This window comes from Postia placenta (genome assembly GCF_002117355.1).
Source record: "Postia placenta MAD-698-R-SB12 unplaced genomic scaffold POSPLAscaffold_5, whole genome shotgun sequence".
In the NCBI taxonomy this organism is placed as follows: domain Eukaryota; kingdom Fungi; phylum Basidiomycota; class Agaricomycetes; order Polyporales; family Adustoporiaceae; genus Rhodonia; species Rhodonia placenta.
This window is the reverse complement of record NW_020169836.1, coordinates 968,097-985,567: the sequence shown is the minus strand read 5'-3', so window position 1 is coordinate 985,567 and position 17,471 is coordinate 968,097. Positions and strand designations below refer to the sequence as shown.

Below are 17,471 nucleotides of genomic sequence, written 5' to 3'. Positions count from 1 at the left end.
GCAGAGGAAAGAGGTGAAGCGACGTCCACGGCCGCTAATAAGTGAATTGACGGGCGGCGGGCGACGCGTGGGAGGGCGAGGTAAGCGTGATGGTGGAGGGGCCTGGTCACGGGGCGAAGTCTCCTGAAAAGAAGCGAAGAGGGTGTGATGGGAGCGCGTCGCTCGAATTGGCAGCGCTGGTCGCAGCTGGCGAGGGTGTGAATGTCGCTTCGTTTCGTTTCTGATGCGAGGCAGACCGTACCTGCGCTCGACTTGACAGTGCGGGGTCGTGTGATGCTGGCTGGTTCTGGCAACTGGGCCGCGCACGGGCAATGGGCAGCAGTGAGCAGCAGGCAAGCGGGGCGTGGGTGGGTGAGGAGAGAGAGAGGCCGGCAGAGAAGGCTGTGGGCCAGAGAGCCCCGCCCCTGGCCAGTCGCCGTTATAGAGTCTTTGACGTTCTGTCCCTGGCAGGCGCCCGATCGGTGTCCCCCGGGATCCGCCGCATCTCTCGATCTTGCTCCGCCGCCTCGAGCCGCCCAGAGACGCCCCGCCCCCCGCCACCGACGCCCACGGCAGTCCTCCTCCTCGTCATTGCCCGTCGAGGCGCACTCGCTGGCTCGCGTCGTCTGCTCTAGAGGCAGTCCAGGTGCGGGGTCAGCTCTCCTTTCCCCCGCGATCGCCCTTCCTCTTCTTGAAGCTTGGCGTCCTGCCCTATTCTTGTGCGCGCCCGCGGGCGGTTCTTGCCCACATGCCCTCCAACAGGCGCCGCAAACTTCCTGCAGACCGCCCTCGCCGCCACTTTCTCCACAGCATTATCTTGCATCTATCCGGATCTCTCTCGCGTGCCTTCACCCGCAACCCCGAGTGCGGCAGCAACGGTGCGAGCGAACGTCCATCGGTGCCTGGCCGAGTACAGAATTCTCACCATCAAATTGCCGTTCATCCACACTCATTTCCCATAGCTTTCGATGCCATCTCCTATCGGGTCTCCTCGTGTATTGTCTCGCCAAGACCTCTCGATGATAGCATGGTGAACCAGGGTCGGCAAGCTGCTTGACGGCTGATTAACGCTGCCGGGGCCAAATTTACTTAGGTATCTAATGGCCAATCAGCGTAGAATCCGTGGAAGCGAAGTGCCTGTATTTGGCTCCCAATATGCAGGAATGTCGATCATATCATACACGTCTCCGCACTCCTTACGTCCGCCCCAGCATTCGTTCTCGCCCCCATCTTATCATGCTTTCCCAAGCCAATGGTGGCGCATCGTGCATCGTGCATCATGGCGCACGCGGACGCGAACATTGGCAACCCCCGGCTTCGCAAGCATGTGCACAGGTATCCGACTTTGCGCCTCGCCGGCAATCCAAACGCCTTCTTTCGCTCGCTCGCCCGCCCCGCCGGTCAGGATTGGGCCAGACAAGGCAGACGTCCTCGGCGACTCCCCGGCGAAGCAACATCGCTGACTGCTCAGTGCTCCGTCCTCAAAGCCGATCAGCACACCCCGAGCCGCCCCCAGGTATGCAGTGAATGGCCGGCGGCGTGTGTGCGGATAACCTAAATCATGCCCGTCCTGTCGAGCTTTCGTTCTCTTCTACGGCGCACGTGCGCACGGACGCGAGCACTGGCGGCGCCGCCCTCACGCAAGCCCTTCGCGCGCACTCTCGTCATGACGGCAATTCCGATTATCACTGGCCGACGTCATCGCATAGCGTGTAGACGTCAATACTAGTATTCATCCTGCATCGCTCTCCTTTGCTATGCAGAGCCTGGTGACGTATTTCGGAGACGCCCTGCTCCGTTCGTTTCTCCACTCCAGCCGGCCTGTCAGCGCTTGAACCGCCACGAGGAGTCGCGTTGTGCCCCGCAGACGCCCAGATTACTGTCTGCAGCTCGCGGGCGCGTCAGTTGGCGCTTCGTGAATTATGTGCGTACGCGCAAGTGCAGGAGGGGTCCCCCAACGCGGAATTGGTGAACACACAGGGATTCTGCACCGGCTTCATCAATGCATTATCAGCGGCACATTGACACGAAACGGACAGTGGTCTAGTAGTTCTCGCGAGTCTCTGCATGGAGCGTTCGGACTAGTGTCAGTGTAAGAGCGCAGGGTATATATTGCTAATCAAACCCTCCTCCGACCTGCTAGCATTTAGTCGACGGAGAGTCGGAGACATGCATCATTCGCTCAATCCGAGTTCTCGTTCACTCGCCACGTAGGGACAGGCCCTGGCGACAACCGCATACGGGTCACTGGCCCTCAGGATCTCTACAAACAGAGGATGCGTCATCGCCGCCCGCCGCCTCACTAGACACTCCAGGACCTCCTCCTCGAGCTTCTGCACGCTGTCCTCCTTCCCGCAGCGACGCATGCCATCCAGGCGCTCTCGCAGCATCCGGGCCCGCGCGGCGTGCGCCTCCGCGCGGTTAAACGCGAGCCACAGCGGCTCGACCCAGCCACTCCACAGTCCACGGAGCGGCTCGCAGACATAATCCTCGGTGCTGCAGATCGCATCGTGTGACTGGAGGAACGCCGCCTTGGTGCGTGCGAGCGCCGCGCGGTCGGCGCCCTCCCAGTCGGGGAAGCTGCGCAGCGTCCGGGTGCGCGGGTCGAAGGTGACGCAGAAGTAGGCGAGGAGGTAGAGGAACGACTCGAGCTCGTGCAGGCAGCCGTGCGCCGGCGGCGCGCGCGCAAGGAGGTCCACGGCCGTAAACGTCCACGTTGTCGCGGCGGTGTGCAGTGAGAGCCGCTCGTGGGGCGCGGCGGGCGTGTCGTGCTGTGGCGGCGAGTCGGGGCGGGCGCCGTGCACGAAGTCCGCGTCTTCACGCGCTTCTGCATCGGGGTCTGTGCGTCCGGCCTGGTCCCAGTCGCACAAGACGCCTCGGGATGTGCCGTTCTTTGTCATGATCCTGATGCTGTCGGTGCTGATGTTGCGGTGGATGATTGACGACGTCGTCCAAACCCAGGAGTGCGCTAGTAAGAAAGAAACCTTCAGCTGACGGCAAGCTGGAGGTGCGAGAGGTCCACCACTCACCAATGACGACGTCAGTGTAGACCTGCTTGAATTCCTCGATGCTCGTGATTGACTGTATGGGCCGATGTTCCTCGACGACCACCATGCTGCAGACATACTCGGGCAAGCTCCAGTCGACCTCCATGAAGCCCCGAGGGACACCCATATGCTTCATATCCATGATCACCGAATACCTCGGCTCCACGATGTGAGGCAGGCTGTTCGGAGCGTGCGTCTGGAGTTTGCAGCGGACGGCTTTCACGATCTCGCATTCGGTCTCGGACGCTCTGCGGGCCCACATGAGCCTGGCCACCAAGTTGGCCCTCCCACAGACCTGCTGTGTGCGGTCGTCTGCCGCGGCGACGCGCACGACCGCTGTACTGCGGCCGGAGGCACGGGGCACCGTGTAGATGCACTGCGTGTCCGCCTTGACCCGGAAGGCCAGCGGCTTACCTGAATTGTCCTCCGGCAGAGACTCTGTGCGCGCAGGCTCTGACGCCATCACCACATACGACCCAGCGTAGGACAGGACAGGACCCGGCGCGAAGCGTAGGAAGGGACTGATGCCCATCTGCGCTGGTCCCGCCGTGGCCATGGCAGCCACGGCGAGCAGGAGGAGGTGCGGTTCTTGCAAAAAGTCGAACACCCTCGAGACGATCATGCCCATCTTGTCCGCGTACCACAGCGACATGTGGCTGTCGCGCACCAGGAAGCCGCTCGCGTACGAGCGCAGCCCGTGGGACAACAGCTCGTCGATGCATTCGCTGAACATGATCTCGTCCCTGATGGCAGCGGCGTCGGGTTCTTCAGCGGTCGCCTTGCTCTCTGTCTGTCTGTCAGTTCTGACCTTCACCCGCTTAGACGCGTACATATCCTCCGGTTCCCCTGGAGGTTGTCGACGCTTTCTGGTGTCCTGCGGAGTACCCACGGTGGCGCTGTCGAACTGCGCGCTGCCCGTTGGGAAGGGCACAACGGGTTCCTGGAAAACTCGATCGTCAGTGTCGGTCGAGAGACTATCACAACCGGACTCACTTGACGCATCAAATTTACGTCGAACAGCAGGTCACCGTTATGTGGCGCGTGCCAGTCCACGCGTTTAGTCTTCGTGATCAGGCCGCAGGCAAGATACCAGTCCCAGTCCAGCGAGGCAGGGTCTTCGACACCCTGAGCCGCCAGGAGCGCAGTGCTGCCCCGCAGTATCAGTTGACTTTGAATGGGGTGCTTACCGGGAGAACAAGTCATCAACTGGGACACCAGGGACGTGAACAACTCCTTGAAATGGCCGCGGGCCTTCTGGTTGTTTCGCTCAGCGAGGTAGTTCTCGAGGTGCTCTAACGGCAGGTAATACTTATTATTCAGTGCGGCATCCCCTGGTGGGAGGTCTCTAGGCGTGTACTTCCATACTTGTTGGATGAAGTTCAAGACATCGTGGTCCCATATGGCGTCTGGCCTGACCGGTAGCGCGGCAGGCTTCTGCCACTCCGCGGAACGGTGAGCTTCGAGAAAGAAAGACGGCGGGCGAGGCATATCTGCGAGGGGGGTTCAGAGCGGGTATGTAGTGGACTGGGGACAAGATAGCTGTGTGGCGAAATTGCAGGATACGTGATAATAAGTGGTGGGCCACTGGTGGCGAAGCCATCATGAGACGTCCGTCAAAGACAAAAACGACTGTGGCGAATGATGACAAGACGTGAGTGGAAGTATATACAGAATCAGTGGAGGCATAAAGGAGGACTTACTCAAAGAAATGCCTGTGCCTTCCCCCACTGGCACCGCTTTGATGTGACTTTGGCCAAAGCGTTGATCAAAGCGTTCAATAGTCATACACATAGTCTTACCTGCTAAGGAAAAGTAAGCGATCTTGATGACATGAGAATATTCTAGACCTACTTGTTGGAATACGGTCAGAAGCTCGGGCCCGATAGTAGCTGAGGCCAGAGAGGCCACCGTAGTATGTATGCGATCATTCGTGATGTACATACATTGCATTTCTCTTATGTGCATCGTCGTGTCCGAGGGCGAACGCGCTCGCAGACCGATATTCCGTTGCTCAAATGATGTGACTGAGGCGGGCTAGTAGGTGTTAATTGCCGAACCGATTGCTGCTATTCGACTCATATACTCATCGTATGTAGATAGGCGACTGAACAAGACTAATAGCATGTAATCATTTTAGTGTCACTACAGACCAGGTTTTGCTGACGATCATCGTTTCTCTGTTAGAATTTGAGGATAGCGAACCATGCTGGCGGGGTGCGACAATAGGTACGTTCAAGGTTGCCGCTGGAATGTCGCTGGGGGACAAGCGACTTTTCGCTGCCTTTAAGCGCCCAAATGTCGCTGAAAGCGTCACAGATGACTAAGCGTAAATCAGCCGTGATTTGCTTACGTTTCCGGCTCGCGGAGGGCCGACCAGCCAATCAGAGTTAGCCAATCATGCAAGCGTGACATGACCGTGAGCCAGAAATTGCGAGCGCTTGAGACGAGCAGTCGCTTATTTGTCGCTGTTCGAGCAGGGAGCTCAGATTCTGCTCGCTGCTTTTAAATCTCGCTTGTTTTCCAGCGAGATTTAAGCGGAAAATCTGAATGGATATCTTTGAAGACCAATAAATTGCGCACGCGTCGAATCCTGTCCCACACCCTCGTTCTCCACCTACAACTTCAACCAAGTGCTACTTTGGTCTCCAGGTGCATATCTATATCAGTCGTGAGTAATGAGGCAAGTGTAAATTCTATCGAATCTCATCCCTATTCCTGAAGGCTGTGCGTAGCACCATGGACGGACAGCCAGATCCAGTCGCCAATGCGTTCGCGAGACACCTCATCTACGATGAGATATTCTCCTCCTTGTCCGCAGCCTCCCTCATGCGCATGCGGCGCGTCAGTCGATCAACTTACGGCGCGGTGCAAGACTTCACCTACCGCGCGTTCGACGTGAATCGCCTGTTATCGCGCTTCATTTCCGACCCCCACAGCTTCCGATCCCTTCAGGCGCGAACAGCGACGCTCATCTCAGGTTCTCTTGCGATACAGTTCTTCGACCGGACGTTCTACCCTGAGTCCGACTTGGACCTCTACGTGTACAAGGAACATGTGATCGAGGTGGGCATATTCCTGCTCAACGACGGATACCAGTTCGCCCCCTATTTGGGCCAGGCAAACGACTTCTACGATGCATTAAACGGCCTCAACAGAGCCTGGATCGACGATCTCCTTGCCGAGACTGTCGCTTTGATCGATATGCCATACAGATATACATGCGTGGGGGAGGTCTTTACGTTCAAGAGACGCTCTCATGACACGGAGGACTCGAACGCTTTCACGAAGGTACAGATCATCGTGCCAAGAGAGAGCTCACTGCAACTCGTGCTCGGGTCCCACTCCAGTGAGTCAGAATTGGCTCCCCGAATTCGATGCGCCTTCACCTCTCGTGTCCCGCAGCATGCGTAATGAACTTTATAACCTACAACACTGCAGTTTCACTCTATCCTGTTGCCACCTTCGAGCGTCGCGAGTCACTTGTCATCGAGCCAAGGTCGATCCCGGCTTTCGATAAGTATATCTCGCGGGGGTGGAGGCTGGTCTACAGCCCCTTGCCGGTCTCGGTCCCCTTACACGAAGGCGGCGCGGGAGAGAGCGACCCATTCTTGTTTAACAAAAGCCGATGGGTCACTGGCAGGAACAGCTGGGTCATGCATCTCGACACGGAGGGCGTGCAGAGCGCTGGGCCGCTTTCTGCGTCGTCGACGGCGCTGACATGGGATCCAGTCGTTGAGTGCAGCTGGGCGCTTCATCGGCTAGAACGCGCGGTGAGGGTGTGGTACTACCCGGTGCAAGCTGCAATACTCCGCTACAGATACATAGTCGCTGACTGGGATTACTTGGAGCGACTCACCCCTTGGTTCAACAGTCAGGTGGAATTGGAATACAACAAGCTCCCTAAAGATATCACCGAGCCAGGCGGCGATTACTGGACATGGTAAGCGCACTGCGATGGCCTTGGTCGTAATGTTGAAGAGATTTCCGCAGGTGGGATTCCGAACTTCCCCGCTGCCGAGAGGCTTACTGGCAATCACTTGAGGCAAGGACCGCGGATGTACATCTGTAATGTGATGTTAACGCTAACTCGTCATTTGAGTTCACGATGTTGTATCATCTCTCGTCCATGCATAATCATCATTGTCTCAGGAATTCTGTATTCATGTCGGATCTCCGAACCACTGCTGTGTATTGGTGCCCAAGGCTTCTACATTATGATGACACTTCTTGCGCTATTACCTTACAATCCCATAATTTCTGTTTCTAACTCGTTCAAGCAAAGCACTGCTCAGTAATGTGCCCGCGGCGGCGCGTTTCACTCCTGCCTGTGCTTCTGGTAGTAATGAATGAGCCCGGTGGTCTACATTGCAAATCGTTAGCGTCGGAGAGTCTTTGTTACCCTTAGATCACGCACCGAGCTATCGTGTCCGGAGACGTCCTCAGGGGTGTTGAGCTGCGCGAGAATGTTCTTGGCGAGAACCTTGCCGAGCTCAACACCCATTTGGTCTGCGTAGAAGGCATCAATATCTTGAAGGACGCTGCACATGCACACTACGCACCGAAGGAGTTTATACCCCAAATGACACCCTGCGTGAAGATCTTGTGTTCATAGAGCGCAATCAGCGCGCCGAGCGTCGCGGGTGTTAACTTGGGGAACAGGATGCTGTTGCTCGGGCGATTGCCCTCGAACACCTTCGACTTGATAAGCGCCTCGGACGCGTTCGCGCCGACCTCCTACTCCGTACTCGTCAGTGAGTGTGTTCGAACAAAAGATAAACAGAACCTGACCTTGCGGACCTCCTCCTCAGTCTTACCGAACGCGAGCGCCTCCGGTTGTGCAAAGAAGTTACTCAGCAAGATGCGGTGATGCAGTGAGTTGCGAATCGGGTTGTGCGTCGTCGCGGGGGCGATAAAGTCAGCGGGGATAAGCTTCGTACCCTGGTGGACCAGTTGGTAGAACGAGTGCTGGCCGTTCGTACCCGCTGCACCCCAGATGATGGGCTGTACGATAGTCTCAGTGGGTTTTATTGTCTCGTGGTATGTGCGAATGTACGCACCCCGGTCTGGTAGTCGACACGCTGGCCACCTTTGGTGACGAACTTTCCGTTCGACTCCATGTCACCTTGCTGGAAATAGTCCGCAAACTTATGCAAGTACTGGTCGTATGGGAGCAGCGCATGCGTCTGCGAGCCGTAGAAGTCGTTGTACCAGACGCCGATCACGGCGAGGAGGACCGGCAGATTCTTCTCGAGGGGGGTCGTCTTGAAATGCTTGTCCATGCCGTGCGCACCCTTGAGGAGCTCTTCGAAGTTGTCGTATCCAATGGATAGCGCGATCGAGAGACCGATGGCACTCCAAAGGCTGTAACGTCCGCCGACCCAGTCCCAGAACTGGAACATGTTCGCCTCCGCGATACCGAACTCCGTAACGGCCTTCGTGTTTGTGCTCAGCGCAACGAAGTGCTTCGCGACGTGTGCCTTGTCCTTCGCGGTCTCGAGGAACCAGTCGCGCGCGCTTGTCGCGTTCGTGATCGTCTCCTGCGTCGTGAACGTCTTGCTCGCAATGATGAACAATGTCGTCTCCGGATTGCACAAACGCAGTGTCTCGGCAAGGTGCGTCCCGTCGATGTTCGACACGAAGTGCGCGGTCAAATCGCGCTTGGCATACGGCTTCAACGCCTCCGTCACCATGACCGGGCCCAGGTCGGACCCACCGATACCGATGTTCACGATCGTGTCGATCTTCTTGCCCGTGTAGCCCTTCCACGCGCCGCTGCGCACCGACTCGGAGAACTCCTTGATGTGTGCGAGCACACCCTGCACCTCGCTAACGCCAGCCTCCTGGATCTGGAAGTCGTTGAAGTTGCGGAGCGCGACGTGCAGCACGGCGCGATCCTCGGACGTGTTGATGTGCTCTCCCGCAAACATCTTGTCCCGGTACGTCTCCACCTGGGCCTCACGCGCCAGCGAGAGCAGTGTCTCCAGGATAGGCTCGGTGATCAGATTCTTCGAATAATCCAGCAGAAAGGTCACCGAGGGACCATCGGGGGAGGAATACTCCTTGCTGAATTTAGAGAAGCGCGCAGGGTCTTGCGCGAAAAGTTCCTTAAGGACGAGTTTGGCATGCTCAGAGTCATAGGTTTGCTGGAGCTTCTTCCAGGATGGGTACTCTATTAGTGATGTATGTTAGCTTGGTTGTTCTGTAGCATTTGTAGACTAGGTCGAAACGAATGGTGACTATATGCGCGCGGGTCCCACGGCCCCGTCTGCGCCAAACTGTCCAAACTGCGATAGAATGTAGACACACTCATGCGAGTGCCCCACGTTACAGGGACGACCAATCCGCCCGCGCACGGGCGTGCCGCGCGCCTCAGCGGATATCGTTCCATGGCCACCAGAGTAGCACTGCAGGTACTTCCCGTGGGACCAGCTCTCGGTATATAAGTGTATGATGAGAACTACGGTGCTATGTCGGGATCGGAGTCACCTAGCAGTCTGAGGCTATTCATTTGTCTCTGGGCCGTCTTAACACACGACCCAATCCACCGCGCCCTTGTGAGGACACGTTTCAGGATTGTACAGGAAGAGGGTAGACGGCCCTGCTTTCCCTGCCCCTCGCACCGCTTCCTTAACAATGTGATAGAACTTCACCGTGCGCCCAGGCTAGGCAGGTGAGGTGAATGGCGACTATATGCAGGCGAAGCCCAACCAAAAGTCTCCCACATCGCACCTCGCCCACGGAGTGGGGGTCCTCCAAGGGTACCACGATCAAATCTACCGAAGGCATCCGCATCCTCGCTATAGAGAAGGAGAGCAGGTTGTCCAGGGCAAGCCCAACTCGCGTCGCCAGGCTGATTCCAGGCACTAAAGATTCACTCACCGGACGCAAGCCGGCCGCTCATGGTGGTAGATTGGAGGGTGAAAAGGGAGGATGCAAGTGGGGGAAGGTATTTGCAGGCATGGGCGGACCGGAGTGACCTTATATTTGAGAGATCAAGCGTGCGAACAATGACCTCAGCGCGTCGAGCGTCGTCGCCCTCACGCCCACCGACGGCGACCGTGTCAACGACCTTGCTCGATACGGTTCTCCTCTCGCTGTCTTTCTCAGCTATGACAGTCAAACGCCCAGACCTGGGCCTGAATGTTTGAACGTTGAACAGCTGAGCTCGTAAGCAAATCACCAATCTACTGTAAACTATGTCATACTGTGAGCACGATCACGACTCTGCATGTTTTCGGACGCGACGCTCGTGCCTAAAATGTCTCGTCGGCCGTCTTGAGAAGATCCGCCCGTTGTCGAGGCCCCAATGAACCGGGGAATCCGCAAACGACTCAGAGGCTCGTAGCTGGGACAGGTACGGACGCGGGAGAACAAAAATGCCATATTCTAATCTTCAGTGGCGTTGGTAATCATTCCCCAACTGGATTCCAAGGTCCTATGTGAGTATTGTGCCAGTCAATTAGCACAAAGCTTGAATCAGAGTTTGAACATCCGTGCAGCGTGCGTGCGTCCTCGCAGCGACCCGACAGGAGAACTCGCAATCGCCATAATGCAATAGCAACAATTCATTCTAACACGAAGTCAAATTTCGTCAAACGATATGTTCCGACGTCTTTGAGCTTGGATGATCCACTTGAGCCAGATCGCAGACGGTGACATCACCCCTCCTCGAACAAATCGGCGACCGCTTGTCGCAAGCGCTCGCAGATTCGGCATGTCCCGCTTACGTAATATGCCAGCCTGATTGGCTGGTCAGGCCGGGAACGTAATCAGGTCACGGTTGCATCTCTTGCCGCAACCCCATTATCCTTTCAGCGCATCAAGACATTGCGCCAGCTATCTTGTGGTAAATACATAGCCTATATGGACAGGGTTTGTTTGTTGAACACTCACACCAGCTGCAATGGCACTGATTCAGCAGACAGAATGTTGATCTTCCCATGCCCATTCCATGAATCGCACGGATAACCGACTAGATACTACTGGTAATGAAGTCTCCGGTGACGACACTCCCGATTCGCTGCTTGACGACGAGATCTCGCCTTCCACGCCCTGTAGTGACACTGACGCTTGGATGAGCTTGACGTCCCCTTCGAAGACGTTTTCTACCCTGATTTCTCGCACTTTGACGTCGATGTGATACCTTTGATCGACCTGACCGAGATTAAAGAATTCTTGGACCGGCGTGTCTTGTGGAGGAGGCGGAGGCCATGAGTGTCTCTTGTCTCAATACTTTTCTTAATCAAACATAGTATGCTGACAGGGGTGTTTTGGCTAGACTTCTTCGGAAATATCGCGCAAGCACTATTAGCGACATTCCCGAACCCCATGCCCGTCCAATCAACACCTCATGGCTGCCTGTCTGGATGATCATACAATCCCTCTAAACCGTCTCACAACAGAACCCATGGCGGTTTTTCCCAACGACCCCACTATGTGCAGCTATTTGTATCAAAGCAGCGTAGACTTCCCTCGCTATGCCTGCTGAGGTACGAATCGTAAAATCATCCATTGAGCTCTGCAAGATGCAGAGCTCGATGGATTTACAATTCGTACCGAGGTTCCCGCGGTCGTAACCAGCATTGACCGCCCTCTGTATGCGCCGGCGGAGAGACACTGTAATTAGTTTTTCATACAAATTAAAGTGCGCCTCGTGAGTAAATCCGCACCATTCACAGAGAAAGATTGCAGTCTGAGCCCATTACCACCGCTTCAAAGGTCACATTTTTCAAACTGTCAGAATCGGCCTCTGCATTGTTAATGCCAATCGTCCCACATACACTCATCGAGTGTCATGTACCGCGAGATGACGACCAAGCGTCCTGTCACCTGAACAAGAAGTTACACTTGGCGCGTTCAGAAATCGCATCGCGCCGGTTTTCGGAACGTGACCACGGGACTCCGGGCAAACGGATACGATACTTGACGCTTGATGACTACGCAGGCCACTCGCATCGCCGAAGCTGTAATTATGTGTGCTGCTTCTCCTGCGCGTACACCTTAAAGCCCGCGATAAGGTGCAGCTTGCTGATCGCAAAAAGGGTTCTACTGTGGCAAATTTTTCGGTATGTTTTAACCTCGTTCGGCGACGGTGAGAAGTCTAGGATTCCTATTATACAGCGCAATACCTAGCGCTTCAGATGGCGAGTCATAGAGACCAAGAAGAGTAATCCGAGCCCAAGAGAAACATGGGTTCTGGCTTCGGTGCCTAACGATGAAGCCACAAGGGCCTCGCGGCATCCACGGATGAGAAATTCAAGTACAGGTCTAGGTGCCGGACGTCGAGTTACATCGCTGCTCACCTCTTGTTCGCCAGTCCTAGGGTCGGTATCAGAAGTGAAGTTGAGTGATCTCCATGTCAGTACCATGCGGCGTCCTAACGTGAGAATCCTATCCTAGGATCATCGAGGACAGGACGACACGGAAGCCAATGTCAGAGGCTTGAGTCATTCGGCGGCATCAGGAGGATGATGTCTATGTCCGACGATGAATGGGACACTCAATGCTAACGGTATCGTCGAGCGTCGAGCTTCTCCGTTATGCTATGCATCATAGCTCATCCAAGGGTCTGCGGCGATAGCCAGAAGATAGCCTTCTATGCAGCCTTTGCCATAGGAGTGCATGTAAGAGCGACGATCGTCGCTCTCGCATGTACTCCTATGGCAAAGGCAGTGTTAATTCAACCCCAAACGGCAAGTCAAAGAGAAACATGCAGTGCGTTCCTGTGGCTTCTAGGTTGTCCTTGGGCGCTACGACGAGTGAGTCTTCCTGTGTCTAATATGATCAATAGCCATTAATCCTATTCGAATTGGCCATCCGGCGCACCTCCGCGTTCACACTCGATATTGTTGGACTTTTTGATGTTCTTTCACTCGCCATGAGGCGTAGGGTCCTTGTTCCCCATCTCATCATTGTGTGGACTGATGCTGCATGTCCCCCGGCAGAACCAATAAGACCAGCCGGGTCTTTCATGTACTTTCACCGACTTACGTTCATGCGCAAGATTCATAATGTTGCGCGCCTCGGGAAGCTAGGGAAGACTGTTCTACAGTGGTACCTGAAGCTCATGTCGCGTCTACAAGTTTTAACATTGTATTGACTACCATTCACCCAAGTCCGTTGAGACTTTCGCTCAGCTCAGCGACTCCGTGTCAATCACTGAGGGAATGGTGCAGAAATCAAGTACAGAACGATAAAGATGAAGCCACTGATGGGCAGCATGGTATCAAACGAGAAGGCACTAATTACACAGCCTTGGCAAATCAGCCACAGCATTCGCGCTCCCACATACGAGAACGCAACTTGATGTTTTGTATTCAATATATCATGGATCCGAGGTTTATGTGACTAGTCGGGAGATGAAAGCTGTAGCCTTAGGGCGGCTGGCCCCCGGGGCATGCCCGACAGGACGTCTCTCGCGCCTTGGAACTGCGAGCGCTCGCCTGGCGTATATCGCCCGTGTCACACTGAGCTGACACTAGCGCGCTCACTGAGTTCAGTCGAGATGGATGCCATATGGCTCTGGCAACTAACCATGAGAGATGCCCTACAGTAGAACCTGTGTTTATGACTGTACCGTAGAGCGAGATTCTTGAAATGCTTCACGCTGCTGTTCTATCAACGTCGGCTTGTGACATGGGCGATCATGTACGCCAGGCGAGCGCTCGCAGTCCCGAGACGCCCTATTGGGCATGCCCCGGGGATAGTTAGGCGTCTCGTGCGTCTCAACACGACGATGAGCTCGTACAGGCCCACCAGGGGCGTCGTACCACCGTCTGGTGTTTATCTTGTGCTGTGGTTGGACCCAGTCAAGACGGTGCAGCACTTTGACGACCCTAATCTGCAAGCGGCCGCGCGCCAGCTGTCTCCTGGCAAGTACATAGCCTATGTGGCCGTCGTGCGCCTGCCAAATATTTGCAAAAGTCGCAACGACACTGATGCATCTGCATAGAATTCTGATATTCCTATATCCGATCGCCCATGGTATCGGTGTCTCGTACGATTCGTTGGACTGGGTATGCCACAAGACCAGCCTGAGCAGTTTGTTACCCCCGATATGTGTGTTCCCGTTTTCCCGGCAACCGAGCATCCTGCAGGTCGTAGATCCTTCCAGCCCTCAAAGCCCTTTCCGTTCTCGAATTGCTATCTGCATACGTGGGTCTATGCAACCGTCCGTTTCCCTTTTCAGAGCGTCGATTATGGCGATGCCTGGGAGATATCCGTGGTAGACAGGCAAGAGCATCGTTGTTATATGAACGAGGACCAGCGGAAGCGCAACATCCTTATTGAGCAAGGTCGGCATTTCTCACTCTCTGTGGAAGCTGTCTTTCACTAACTCTCGCACAATTTCCTCAGCTAGTCCACCGGCGAAGATCGAGCTTGTACCATCGACGCCTGGCAGCATAGTTGAAGTCACGTCAGATACTGTTGTAGACGCGAATGGAGTCGTAAAAGTGGAAGATTGGCTCAAAACAACGGGTCACAGCCAGGAGCCTCTCGAAGAATTGGCAGCGGACAATGATATTAGTTCTGAAGTCTCTGGTGACGATACTCCCGACTCGCTGCCCGACGATGATGTCTCGCCTTCCACGCCCTATAGCGACGATGACGCCAACAGCATGGATACCGTTGACCTGTTTTTTGAGAGCCTTTTCGCCCCCAATTTCTCGCACATCGACGTCGACGTCATACCTTTGGTTGACTTTTCGTTCGACCTGACCGAGGTCAAAGAAGTCCTGGATCCACGTGGTTTCCTGGAGGAGGTGGAGGCCATGGCCGAGTGCGTCTTGTCTCAATTCGTTCCATATCACACATCGTACGCTGACAGGCATTTTGGCCAGACTCATTCGGAGATTCCGCGCAGGCATGCTTATTGACGTCCCCGACTCCCATGCTCTTCCAGATCATCCTATGGTGTCCCATCCGGATGACCATACAATTTCTCTAGATATCCCGACGACGGCTTCTCCAGCTGACCCCTCGTCGCAGCTTCCTACCAACTCCATAGTGGCTCTTACCAGCCACCCATATGGAAGCAGCACGGGCACCCCTCGCTACGCCTACTGAGGTGTTGTCTGCGCCAAAGGTCAGTTCTTTACCACCCAAACCAAACTAGAAGCAAGCTAATGACAAGCACAACATACACGACAGCCGGGGGTGGCATTCCAAGTGACAGCAAGGTGATATTCGGGCAAGCGGCGGGGACCACCTTGTAGTACTGCCGTGAGGCGAGATTGAGGTTATATCGGGGTAAAAGAGAGAATACGATTATATTTTCAGACGCGGCGATCACACTCCCAAGTGGCAACGATATCGGTGACGAACATAGAGTTTCATCGCACTCCAGAGCGATATGAGTCTGCGCGTAGCCTACTGTGGCTCATCACGCTACGGCGGATAGCGGGGACAGAGGTCTCAGATCCCACTAAGTCCACGATTCCCTACCCGCGTCTCAAAAGGGCGCCTGACTGTCGCTCTCCATCCATCGCCACGCCTTTTTCGTTCTTACATGCCCTCCGGGAGCCTGCTGGGCAACCATATTATGGATGATTGCGTGCTCTCAAGTTGGTGCCGCTGGCGCGCTCGTGCCTGCGTGCTTCCTCCCGTGCTCGCGGTGTTCTCCTGTGTTCAAGGCTTTCTCACTGGTAGCTAGCGCGTTTTGACTACCCGCCTTTATCGTGCCGCTGCCGCGGTCGCGCGGGCGGGTAAGTCCCCACTGGTGCACTGCTCGGGCGGTCGCGACTTACGCGTCCAATGATCGACTTTGAGCGTGTATGATCATTTGGGTCGGACTCGCAGATGGGGACCTCATGCAGGAGATGGTCAGACCACCTCTCATGTTATTTGAATCTGGAGGATTTGTTGATTCATCTCGGTTTCGTGGATAGTATGACTATCAGTCTTGTCCATCCAGAAGTTCTCCAGTCCCCCCGAGGGGCAAAATGACTGTATTTAGAAGGCATAGCACTACAAGAAATTATGCTATTGTTGAGATGCTCAAAATTCGTCCATCGATCTTGAGCCATAGTGGCAGACAGTCTCATATATTGACTTCGGTTTCAATCAACCCCACAAACGGTGGCCCTACTCGGCCACGCAGGAGTCCCGTCCAGTGTGACAATGTCTTGATGAAACATGTGGGGTATCGGATACTAGTACAACATGTTAAGGTGACCTCAAGTCTCCCGCTGGATATCGGACGTAGGGGAAATAACGCAACGTTTACTCCTTAGCTCGCATTGCGTGGCCCGTGGGTGCTGAACCAACACCCTGTAATGTATCGTGTGTTCTCGTGTATCTCCTTTGCATCTCTCATTCGCAAAGGTGTTAGCAGCGGGTCGGAAGCGCTCTTTGCAATTCTGTGTCACATGTAACGTATGGAGCCACACTATGTATATACATACTAATGCTGCGCAGACGTCTCACTATGCGTCGAAGTGTCATGCCCATACGGCGGTTGCCCTCGAGTGTGATCGGGTTGTGGCTGTGCTCAGTGTATCAGGGATAAGTACAGAAATACGGGATCGCAACGCACCACTGTATCATCCGATCCATAAGCGTTGGAATACACGTAGTACTGCGGTAGATTTGACACGATCTTATTAAAAACACTTCAATATTGGCTCGAAGGTAAATGTCCAATGACTCCGATACGCACCCCCTGCGGTCCCGGAGGCACGTCGTAAGGTAGCATCTGCGGCTGATGACGAGCAGTCGTTTCGATAAACTTTTCTTGGATAATGCACAATCATACCTGTCTCGCTTGCTCAAAAGCCGATCCCTGTGGTCCTGGGATGATCTGCAGATAAGCCCCTTAGTGGCTGCTTGACGGTTATATGCAGCAATTCGTGCGCTTACCGGCAAAACTTGGGGCACGTTTTGAGGCAGTACATGCTAAAAATGACTCGTCTCAGTTATTGTTGCTATGTCAATGCTTAGTGAAATTAGTATGCATCACCTGCATTCCGGCTGCGGCTGAATGTCCCTGAAAGCCGTACTGACCACCGAGAGGTCCCTGGCTCCCGTGATGACCAGCCGGTGGTCCATACTGACCAGCGGGATGTCCCTGATTCCCGTACTGACCAGCCGGCAGTCCGTACTGACCAGCGGGATGTCCGTACTGACCAGCGGGATGTCCATACTGACCAGCGGGATGTCCCTGATTCCCGTACTGACCAGCCGGTGGTTCGTACTGACCAGCGGGAGGTCTATGAAGCCCGTACCGACCAATCGGCAGTCCCTGAGGCCTGTACCGACCAATCTGAGGCCTATACTGAGCAACCGGCAGTCCCTGAGGCACGTACTGACCAGCTGGTGGTCCCTGGAGCCGGTGCTGAGAGGATGACTGCATCTTACGGCGGGGATTCGCTATCATGAGAACAGCGCACCATTACGCAGTGAAGTCTGTACCCACCTGGGAAGTTCCAGCTACCTGTTGGTCGTGGA

General features: G+C 55.1%; 5 protein-coding genes across 5 annotated transcripts; 2 read left to right on the top strand and 3 right to left on the bottom strand.

Annotated features, from left to right (window-relative positions):
- Nucleotides 1-2,153: 2,153 nt before the first annotated feature.
- POSPLADRAFT_1045728 (hypothetical protein) lies at nt 2,154-4,991 on the bottom strand (the record flags this gene model as incomplete). The annotated part of the gene is made up of 5 exons (XM_024478844.1): nt 2,154-2,980; nt 3,009-3,966; nt 4,020-4,516; nt 4,727-4,825; nt 4,970-4,991. The coding sequence occupies 5 exons, from the start codon at nt 4,989-4,991 to the stop codon at nt 2,154-2,156; spliced, it is 2,403 nt and encodes an 800-aa protein (XP_024340190.1).
- A 771-nt stretch (nt 4,992-5,762) lies between these two features.
- On the top strand, nt 5,763-6,851 carry POSPLADRAFT_1045727 (hypothetical protein; the record flags this gene model as incomplete). Its single annotated transcript, XM_024478843.1, has 3 exons — nt 5,763-6,372; nt 6,465-6,796; nt 6,825-6,851. 3 exons carry the CDS (start codon nt 5,763-5,765, stop codon nt 6,849-6,851), a joined length of 969 nt encoding a protein of 322 aa, XP_024340189.1.
- A 348-nt stretch (nt 6,852-7,199) lies between these two features.
- Nucleotides 7,200-9,927, bottom strand: POSPLADRAFT_1074023 (hypothetical protein; the record flags this gene model as incomplete). Its single annotated transcript, XM_024482662.1, has 6 exons — nt 7,200-7,386; nt 7,441-7,532; nt 7,586-7,760; nt 7,815-8,027; nt 8,084-9,195; nt 9,906-9,927. The coding sequence occupies 6 exons, from the start codon at nt 9,925-9,927 to the stop codon at nt 7,342-7,344; spliced, it is 1,659 nt and encodes a 552-aa protein (XP_024340188.1). The 3' UTR covers nt 7,200-7,341.
- A 3,744-nt stretch (nt 9,928-13,671) lies between these two features.
- POSPLADRAFT_1139342 (hypothetical protein) lies at nt 13,672-15,092 on the top strand (the record flags this gene model as incomplete). The annotated part of the gene is made up of 5 exons (XM_024485019.1): nt 13,672-13,901; nt 13,978-14,041; nt 14,215-14,320; nt 14,382-14,805; nt 14,867-15,092. The coding sequence occupies 5 exons, from the start codon at nt 13,672-13,674 to the stop codon at nt 15,090-15,092; spliced, it is 1,050 nt and encodes a 349-aa protein (XP_024340187.1).
- A 1,861-nt stretch (nt 15,093-16,953) lies between these two features.
- POSPLADRAFT_1139828 (hypothetical protein) lies at nt 16,954-17,376 on the bottom strand (the record flags this gene model as incomplete). Its single annotated transcript, XM_024485087.1, has 1 exon — nt 16,954-17,376. One exon carries the CDS (start codon nt 17,374-17,376, stop codon nt 16,954-16,956), a length of 423 nt encoding a protein of 140 aa, XP_024340186.1.
- Nucleotides 17,377-17,471: the final 95 nt, after the last annotated feature.